This window comes from Sebastes fasciatus, chromosome 21 (assembly GCF_043250625.1).
Source record: "Sebastes fasciatus isolate fSebFas1 chromosome 21, fSebFas1.pri, whole genome shotgun sequence".
NCBI lineage: Eukaryota > Metazoa > Chordata > Actinopteri > Perciformes > Sebastidae > Sebastes > Sebastes fasciatus.
In genome coordinates, this window is record NC_133815.1 from 25,324,922 (window position 1) to 25,335,690 (window position 10,769).

The window sequence follows — 10,769 nt, forward strand, 5'->3', positions numbered from 1 at the left end:
TTAGAGAATGTTAAAGGTCCCATATTATGCTCATTTTCAGGTTCATACTTGTATTTTGTGTTTCTACTAGAACATGTGTTCATGCTGTAATGTTCAAAAAAAAGAAGTATTTTCCTCATACTGTCTGCTGAATATGCCTGTATTTACCCTCTGTCTGAAACGCTCCGTTTTAGCGCATTTCAACGGAATTGCGACGAAATTGCAGCAGTATTGAGTTGCTAGTCAACAGCTTGGGTCCATGTGTACTTCCTGTCAGCTGAAGTCATTCACATTACACTGCAACCAAGAATAAACTGGGACACATTTAGAATGTTTAGGGTCTAAATATTGTATATTTGTGACATCACAAATGGACAGAAATCCTGACGGCTTGTTTCAAACACACAATTTCTGAATGCGGTCTGTGTGTATTTCTCCTTTGATACTTTCACAGTATTTATATAGGACTTAAGCCTGCTTTATAATAAAAAACATGAGAATCTCACTTTTCTAAATATGGGACCTTTAAGACTGTTTTCTAAAAATGAGCCAAAGTCATTGAGAAAACCTGTAATCTTGCTAAAAGCATTGGTCCATATGAGTAACTGGATGGTCTGATAGGTACTACTGGTACATTGACTGTAAACCGTCCAGCTTCTTGCTGCAGGTTCAATTCTACATGTGGTGGAAATTGTTGTAATTCAGGAGAATACCCGCAGCATCCGCTGGATGACCTCAGAGGGACAGACACATGCAGCCAATAGCAGCTGTCCCTGTCCGATGACGGTACAGCCGGACGTTCCTTATATGGTCATGTCTCTTTCTATAACAAGTGATCGTATTCTGTGAGACTGCAGCGAAACGAACGGACTGATACGGTAGAGGACTAACAGTGATCACATTCACACACTGATACTAACTAACCCGGTACCTGGACTACATCAGCCCGGCTGACAGGATTTAACGCGACATGGCAACAGTAACACCAACAGCAGCCCTATGTGTCCTCCTCTTTGTCTTCACTGTCTCTGCCTCAGGTGAGTCCAGCTCTTCCTATTAGGAGGAATTAATAACATCTTTTTTGTTTTCACATTATTTTCAGCATCAATAGTAATTAATATTATTATCATTATCATTATTATTATTATTATTATTATTATTATTATTATTATTAATAATAATAATAATAATAATAATAATATAAAGTATGTTGATTAGTCTACATTATGAGATGCTAGAATTAGAAATTTAAAACATGAAAACAGTAGAAGAAAATATAATAGAACATAAATAGGTATGGATGTATATACAGTATATGAATGTATGTATGTATGTATATACAGTATATGTATGTATGTATGTATGTATGTATGGAGTAGTTGTATATTGTTGCAGTGAGAATAAGAATGTTTTATAGCACATTAAGGTTGTATTCACATGAACACGTGTACAGGATAAAGGTCATCCTGTAGAGTCACTCTGACTGCTGATCACTTATTTTTTATATTTAAATTAATTTTTTTCTTTACCACAAATGCTTGTATTTATTTATATTTAGTACTTCTCACCATCTAGAGTTTTAATGTAGAGTTATAGGTGATTGTTGAAGTGGTACAATGGATATGCTTCTAAGCCTCTGTTTTTAAGAAGAGACACGATAAACATATATATATATATATATATATCTAATTATTTAAGAATGTATTAAAGTATTTGTTTGTAATATTGGCTCACTCATGTGTGATCCTACCATTTTCAAATCAAGATGACCTGAAACACTTTAATATCCAGACTCCCTGTTAAAACCTTAAACAGGATCAAACAACGTGCACATACTTTACTGTGTTCGTCATCACATTTACAACTAGAAAAGTCAAGTTTTATATCTGCTGACTGTGAGACTGTTGAGGTTCTGATTCGTCACATGCCTTTTAGACGTTGATTACTAAACCTGCCCCGGGATTCGCCCTGAATGTGCTGAATGTTTGCCTAACGGAAGAAATGATTTACAACTTGTTAAGTCAAAAAAAATGACAGTGATTCAGACAAATCTGAGCCTTTAAATCCTGCAGGGAACACTTGGAAACTGGACTTAGCCGCTGACTATTGTTATCTAAACAGCTTCTCTCTTGTGTGTTCTTTGGGTGGAACACTAACACTAAAGGCTTAGAGGAGACCTGGTGGTAAACTGCCAGAGACACACAGTCAGTGTTATTCAGTCCGTAAAACTAAATGACCACGGATCTCTTGTTAACATGGATAGCTTTATTATCTCTGGTTCTTCAGTGTGTTTTCTCTCTGTGACCACAGATTTTATTCCATAAAAAGTGTAGTTTAGTGTTTATAAAGTTAAGGCTGAAGAATGCCTTATGGATCTAGTATAGTACTTATAGTATCTATAGTGATTCACACGACCTCTCTCATCTCCAGGCTCCTTTCCCCGGGCACAGAATGTCACTTGGAAATCCACCAACTTTAAAACCATCTTGACCTGGGAGCCCAAACCATCAGCTGATTACTCCTACACGGTGGAGTTCTCCTCGTAAGTACCTGCCTCCGAACCCTCAGCTGTTAGCACGCTCGGGAAATAACATTTCTTGAAACAAAGACACATTCAGGTTGTCAGTGTTCAGTGTCGACTGAAGGACACTCCCTTCCGACAGGCTCACAGAGCGACCTTGAAGGAGAGATGAATGGAGGGTAGGGCTGATAAGAGCTCGTTACTGATCCAGTCACAGATTGTACTGGAATGTTGATTTTAGACCAGAGATCTTAAAACAGAGAGATAAAGGAAGAGGCACTCAGGCATTGATTTCTCAGACTGTTTGCATCCATCAGTCATGTGTGTGTCAAACTGTTGCAGGGTTGGTGGAGACAAACAGAGGAGTCCTCACTGTATCCGGTCCACAGGGACAGTCTGTGATCTGTCCAGCCAACTAACGGACCTGAACGCCTACTACACAGCTGACGTCATGTCTCAACACCCGCTGGGGGTCAACTCGGACCTTGTCGAGTTCCCTTACACCAGCTCACCGCGGTTCTGCCCCTACAAAGACAGTAAGTCCTTCTGCTGCTATCACTTGTTTTTAATGTGTTGGGAAATAACGTTTCACTTGTGCAGCACAGTCACAATATCAGACAGGATGTTCAGACCCATGTTCAGACTCATGTTCAGACTCATGTTCAGGCAGGTCAGCAGGAGGAAATAGCACGGAGATTGTGTGTGATTGGTCAGCTGGTTCTGCTTGTGTTTTGTCCTGCGTGTTTCTGATGCAAATTAAAGAAAGACTCGGTAATCTGTTCACATCTAACAAAGACACCTCTGGAAACCTGCTCACCAAAACGCTCTCAGTCACAGTGAATCGATGATCAGTAATGAGACACGGAGAAACAGAAGTTACCTGAATATAAATAACTCCTGTTCCATCATTTTTATTTAGTTTAGTTAGTTATGATATAATCATGATAATAATAACTTTATTTATACAGCACTTCTCCAAAACAATGTTTACAAGGTGCTTTACTTGGTGTTATGTTACCCCGTTTCGGGTCCAGGGGATGGAGGGAGTAACAAATAAATGTTTACCCAGGAAAGAGAGAGACTGGCCACGGATGGGTGTGAACAATAATTATACAATTTATTAACAATAATGAAAAGTGTACAAACACCAACTTAAATCTACTTTCTATAACAGAAAGCACAACTTAAAGCACTACAGCTCAACACTGCAACAATAAACACACTTGATTCACTTAAACCACCGACGCCGACCACAAAACACACACAGACCATCTCAGACTCTGCCGTTTGGCGTTTGCTCCTCTCTCCCGGCCTCTTATCTTCCCCGGCCCTGATTGGGGGCACAAAAACACAAAACACACTACGGCACGTAACACAGGGTAAAAACCAACAGCAACAGAAACATGCAGATGTTAAACATAAAACAATAAGAAATAGCCCTATGCAAAACAATAATTAAAACAAGCAGTACGACATAAAACACGATAATTAACATTAAAACTTCAAAAGAAATGTAAAATAGAGGGATCACAGGAAGGCTAGACTATAGAAGTGTGTTCCAAGAAAAGTCTTAAATGAAGTGATAGAGTTATCCGTCCTAATCTCCTCTGGAAGGTTGTTCCACAGTCTAAGGGCCCTGACGGCAAAGGTACCGCCAGGAGAGCAGCATTTGAGGACCTCAGGGTCTCTGATGGCACATGAGGAGTTAAAAGGTCAGAAATAGAGCTTTGGGCTAAAACTAACAGGCAGCCGGTGCACAGATGACAGGATCCAGAAGGTGTAATCTGTAATAGGAGGAATCTGTAGTGTCAGTAGTGTAGGGAGTGGATGTGTGAAAATGCCAGCCACAGACTGCTGCATGCTCTGGCTTTAAAGCAGGGAGCACACGGGGCCCAGGTTGCCCATACTGCTGATTAGCCTCCTCATCAGGTCTGCAGCCCTGAAGAGAGACAGCATACCAGCAGAGGATCCAAACACAGACTGGCCGGCACAAATGTGTTCTCGTTTTCTGGTACCTGGTGGCTGCATTTTGGATTAATTGTAGCGATCAGAGAGACTTTTTGCTGCAGACGGAGAAAAAGGGAGCTGCAATAATCTAGCCGTGGTTGACAGAAATGGCTTTATTTTGGAAATTATGAAAAAAGCATGACTGGTCAAAGTGAGGCTGCTTGTCAAATAAATCACAAAGGTCTCTCCACTGCGGAGTAATAACATGGGAGTATGAACCCAGCATGTTTGTAATTTGAGTGTTGAAGGAGTCAGTGCGAAAAAAAAAATGTCAGTCTTTTTTTTAATTTACTTGAAGGACATTTGGAGCCACAAATTTATTTATGTCCTTAAAACAGATTAAAAGATCTCATTTAGGTTATTGGGGTCACTGCTGAGGTACAGCTGGGTATCGTCTGCGTAAAGTTGGAAACTGGTGCGTGAGATGAGGAATCCCACAATGCACCTTAGAGGTGGAAGACCCAGTCCCGTCTGAAGGATATGACAAGAGGAAGGTGTGATCAACGACGCACTGAGATCTAGGAGTACTAGAGCAGAGGAATGTCCAGCGTCAGCAGCTAAAAAGCAGCTCGATCATGACCATAAGAAGGACAGTTTCTGTATGTTTGTATGTTAAAAACTATCAAACATTGAGTTGTCATTCATAAAGGCTGAAAGTTAATTTGCCACAATCTTCTCCAGGATTTAGAGATCGGTCTGAAATTATTCATATCATTAGAACTGAGTCTGGGTTTCTTTAACAGGGGTTGAACAAGAGCATTTTTAAAATAGAGGGGGACACTACCAGAGGAAAGGGAGCTATTTCAAATATTCAATATAAAATAATAATAACTAGAAGTGCACTCGGAGAGCGCAGACCTCCGCCAAGGCAGGTTTCATGTATGTTGCTGCCCCCCTGTGGTGACCTGTGGTGCTAATGCACAGGCTGAGTGGAGTTATTAAAAACAATTCCCGAAGCCGGATTATGATCCGGATCGCCACCAAAATCGAATGGATTGTTCATTGTGCCACACCCCACCCCTCCAAAAAATGTCATTCAAATCCATTGTGGACTTTTGGAGTTATCGTCCAAACGGACAAACCAACAAACAAACAATCAAACAAACCAACAAAAAAACAAACAAACCAATAAACAAAGAAACAAACCAACGCGGGTGAAAACATAACCTCCTTCCTAGCCCTTTGGCCTTGGCGGAGGTAATAAAAATATGAACCCAGCTTTCCTGTGTGTGTGAAGTGTTATAAAGTGATTTAGATAAGAGGCTACAACTAATGATTGACTTCATAATGTATACATCTGCAAATGATTTTCTCAATTATTGATTTCTCAATTAAACTGTGAAAATTAGGCCCACGTTGTAAGAAAAATAAAATGATATTTTGAGTTAGTTGAAGGTGTAGAGAGGCTGGTCTGACTGGTCAGTTAGACCTCTGATCAGAGCTTTATAATCAGATCAACAGTCTCTGAACCCCTCGTTCTTCCTCCACAGCTGATATAGGCAGACCTGACTTCAAGCTGATGGTAAGCGAGGACAAAAAGAAGACCACCCTGTTTGTGACCGACCCAATCACCGCCCTGTTTAAAGATGACCGCCAGCTGAACATCAGGGACGTCTTTTCCAATCAGCTGCGGTATAAAGTCACCTATCGGAAAAATAAGAGCACCGGCAAGGTGAGTGACGGCAGACATCCCGATGTCCTCCTCAGACACACACGCGAATAAGACGATACAGACTACATGCTCTCCTTCTGTGTTTTCTGCAGAAAGAGCACATCTCTGAGACCAACGTGATAGAGCTGACCGGTCTGGACCGAGGGGAGAGCTACTGCTTCATGGTCCAGGCCTTCATTCCCAGCCGCACCGACAAGAAGCTGGGAGAGCTGAGCCACACCCAGTGCTCCAACGATGACAACCCGTCCATCCTTGAGGGTGAGGTGTCCTGATTCTTATGGAGTCATTCAGTTACGTACTCAAGTAAAAACCTGTGTAATGATCACAGTACTGACACACCAGCTGTCTGCCAACTACTTCAATGGCAAGACACCTACAAGACACAGTAATAACCAAGTGCTGAAAGTCCATAGTTTGGGTGGTGCTTATTTTTTGTTGATTTATTTGTAGACTAAAGGACCACTGTTAAAGCACCACACCAGTATTTATATTCTTTATGTTGAGTTATTTTATTTGGCTTTTGGACACAAAGCCTGATCTGAGTATCATGATTTTCAGCCCTGATTAACCATCCATCCTGATCTTCTCAGTTTTAGCATAACAACTTCCGGGTATCATACAATGCTACACATGTGTTGGACATGAAGGGATGACTCTAAATGGCAGCATGCTGTTGTAGTGCTCCACCTTGATGCATATGTCAGGCTGACTGAGGTCATGTAATGGATGGAAAAAACGCTGGTCGAGCATCAGATGAGATTAGATCTCCTCTCAGCACCCAGGAGGTGAAAGAGTTCCTCATCAGCTCCACTCTATCTATCTACTCTGTGTTCATATGGAACAGTTGTTGTGATTAGAAATCCACCAGCTCCCTCTTGTGGAAGCAATATGCCATTATATCTTTGTGGAAGGCAGATTCCTGAGAGTGGCTTCTGGGTGGTTATCATTGATCATTGATTCAGTAAAAGACAAGACTGGACACACACTTGTTAAGCTCCCAATCACCCCAACTTTTACCTCCCAATCACCCCAACCTTTACACACACACATACACACACACACACACACACACGAACACACACACACGCACACACACAAACACACAGTGACCATGATGGTTGCGATGAGAGCTATGACTCATGTCTCTTTGTTGGATTATAAGAAATGCAACTCAGCAACCCTCCCTCTGAGTGGGGAGTGTGTGTGCGTGTGTGTGTGTGTGTGTGTGTGTGTGTGTGTGTGTGTGTGTGCATGTGCGTGTGCATCTCAAATAGGTTCAGATCAACACATCTCAGCAGCTACAGGACAGATTGCCTTGACATTGGATGTGGTTATTCATTGTCATTGATATTGTGACTATTATATATTACTATGTTATAAATCCTACACGAGAGAAATATGACAATCTAATGACATTTTCTGAGCGTAATCATTTTCCCAAAGAAGGAACTTGTTTGATTCTTTTGATAGGGACATTTAAAAGGTTGAATTTTGATATATATATATATATTTATAACCACCAAATCCCAAACCAACAATGAATGCATCTATTCTAAGTACTGTCTGTGTATCAAAGCCTGATGTCTCTCTTATCTGATATATCTCTTCCTCCATTAAAACACATCAGTGACTATGAACACACTGTAATTTAATTAATGCACTATTTTCTTCCGTTTGACTAATGTTAGATGAAAACTACACTTAGGGGTTTCTTTTACTTTTATTTTTTATTACATAGCTTTTTTGGAAAATGAAACTATACATTTGTGAGATTTGGGATTTTTGACGAAAAATAGAGAATGAAGAATTGACCCTTTCCTTTATCGCCACCCTCAGGACAAACTGTATATTTATCCCCACTGGGGTCAAACTCAAGTGTTTCAAACTCTGTGAAAGACTTTAATATTGTGAGATGTATGTAGGAATATTGCAGCCTTTAGGGCTTGATAGTGGGGGATTTAGGATTTCATTCTCTGCTGTCTTTTAATGTCAAGTTATCTGGTTTTGTCTTCCACAGTGTATTCAGTGGGTGTGATCGCTTCTGCCATCTTCCTCATCCTGCTGCTGATAGGCCTCATCATCACACTCACAGTGGTCTGCTGCAAGCGCAGGAAGAAAGCTCTGAAAGCAGAAAAGGAAGGAGTGCCTGTATAGAGAGTGTGTTCTTCCATCACACACACACACTGAGGGGAAGATGCGGTACAGCTGAACTGGAGGAGAGCACGAGGGCAGATCTGGTCCACATTTCCACTGTCAAACACTGGAATCATTCCTTCCTTTAGTTTCTGTGAAACTGCCTCTGAATATGTCAGACATATTTGATTCTTTCTTTATCACTTCATGCTGCTGTTCGACCACTCTTACTGTACACACTAGTCATATTGCTGAAGCTGTAATATTTCATTCCTTGTCTTTAATATTTGGTGCGTGGTACCTCTGATGACTGTAGATAAACACTACCAACTGATCTTATTTATTTCTTTTTACGGTGTATTTTCTAACTTGAAATGACATGGTGTCATGGTGATGATTTTTTTGGGAGACTGCTGAATGCAACACGTTATAGGAAATCTAGAATATATTATTTTTGTATCCGATGCTTAATTTATTGTGTTTAATTGAAATTAACATATTTGTATATAATGCAGTTTTTTAGCTTTTTTTATATTTCAGATTTTTGCAGATAATTTTATTCTGTGGTGAAATGTTGTAATAAATGTTTTATTGAACACAAACAAGCTGTACATTCTTTTTTTTAATGTGTATTTCTATTTCACTATCAATACTGTTAAATTATGATGTTATAGAGGAAAGAAATCATATTAATGTTATAAACTACTCTTCTATCAGTAAAAACAGCACATTAAGGGCTGGGATGACGAAAGCAATCTTACCAAAGATATTACTTTAATATAACCTGAGTTGAAAATACTTGTATCATCGTGTAGTCTTCATTTGTGTAAACAGGAAGCAGTCATCACACGCAGTGGGTTGAAATTCCCTAAAATGGTATTCTCTATAGATAAAGTATGTGATACACATGAGGGAAACAGGGGAAAGACAGAGGTTACAGTTCAGGTGAAGAAGTTAATAATAATATATGGGCTGAATCCCCATGTTCAGAGTGTAATAATATGTAATACTGTACATGTCAGTGACAGAATAAATCCATCAGGGCAATCGTATCACATATATACATATGTAGGAGGATACTGCAAAATGATTCAAGTATGAAGGCAGAAGGGGTTGTACTATATATTATATATATAAATATGATATATAAAAATATCTATTATATATACTGTATATTATAAAATATATATGCTGTATATATTACATATATTATATAAAATATATATTATATATACACTGTATATTATATAAATATATATAATAAAAAATACTGTATATAATATTATATATAGTTATTACATATATATAATATATATATTCAAAATTTGGAACTGAGCCATGTTTGTTTTGAAAATATATATATAATATATATATATTATATATATATTTTCTCAAAGACAATTGGACTTCTTTTAGCAACCAGAGGAGTCGCCCCCTGCTGGCTATTTGAAAGAATGCAGGTTTAAGACACTTCCTCTTCTCTGGAACCAGCTCCCAGTTTCAGTCCGGGAGGCAGACACCGTCTCTACATTTAAGAGTAGGCTAAAGACTTTCCTCTTTGATAACGCTTATACTTAAGCTGCTATAGGCATAGACTGCTGGGGGACTTCCTATGACACACTGTCATAAGGAACTTCCTATGACACACTGAGCTCCCCTCTCCTTCTGTATATACTCATGTCCCATGTCCATGTTGTTACTAACTTCATTCCTTCCCGGGAGTCCTTGTGCCTCCTTGTCTCGCAGCTAACCGTGGAGCGGGGTCACACCTGGAGCGAGGTCATACCTGGAGCGGGATCACACCGGGAGCGAGGTTATACCTGGAGCAGGGGTACACTTGGAGCAGGGTTTCACCTGGATCTTGGTGGTCTACGGTATTGTGGCTGCATCTGCTACCGCGTCCTGTGCCTGCTTGACACCAACTGCTACCATCATTAATTAACTACGTCTGTACGAGGGACTACCAATGCTAACGAGGGATTTCCAACACCTAGTGACAATGTGGCAGCCTGGAGAATAACACTTCTCAGTCACTGCCAAAGACATCAAGAGCTCCCAGCAAGCATGCTGATGCTGCAGGAACCAACGCACGGGCATCGATCGCAGGGACGTCCCACACCAATACACATGGACGTACTGAGGAGAGATGCTGGACAGTGCCGGCTTTCCGATAGTTGTATTATCACTCTTTCCATCCACCACTATTGGTTTTGTGTTATCAGTCCTACTTGTATTAGCTATTACAGCTGCTAGACTGCTATTGTGGCTGCTTCTCTCTCTCTCTCTCTCTCTCTCTCACTCTCTCTCTATCTATCTATCCCCCCAGCCGGTCTCGGCAGATGGCCGCCCGCCCTGCGCCCGGTTCTGCTCCAGGTTTCTTCCCAGTAATCGGGGAGTTGTTCCTGGCCACAGTGCGCTTGGTGGATCCTGTTGGGTCTCTAAACTATGGTGTACGGT

At 40.4% G+C, this 10,769-nt stretch overlaps 1 protein-coding gene across 1 annotated transcript; it reads left to right on the forward strand.

The window, feature by feature from the left end:
• Positions 1–822: 822 nt before the first annotated feature.
• Positions 823–8,912, forward strand: f3a (coagulation factor III, tissue factor a). The gene is made up of 6 exons (XM_074622057.1): positions 823–1,016; positions 2,410–2,521; positions 2,843–3,036; positions 5,998–6,179; positions 6,272–6,437; positions 8,197–8,912. The coding sequence occupies exons 1-6, from the start codon at positions 950–952 to the stop codon at positions 8,331–8,333; spliced, it is 858 nt and encodes a 285-aa protein (XP_074478158.1). The 5' UTR covers positions 823–949; the 3' UTR covers positions 8,334–8,912.
• The last annotated feature ends 1,857 nt before the right edge of the window (positions 8,913–10,769 follow it).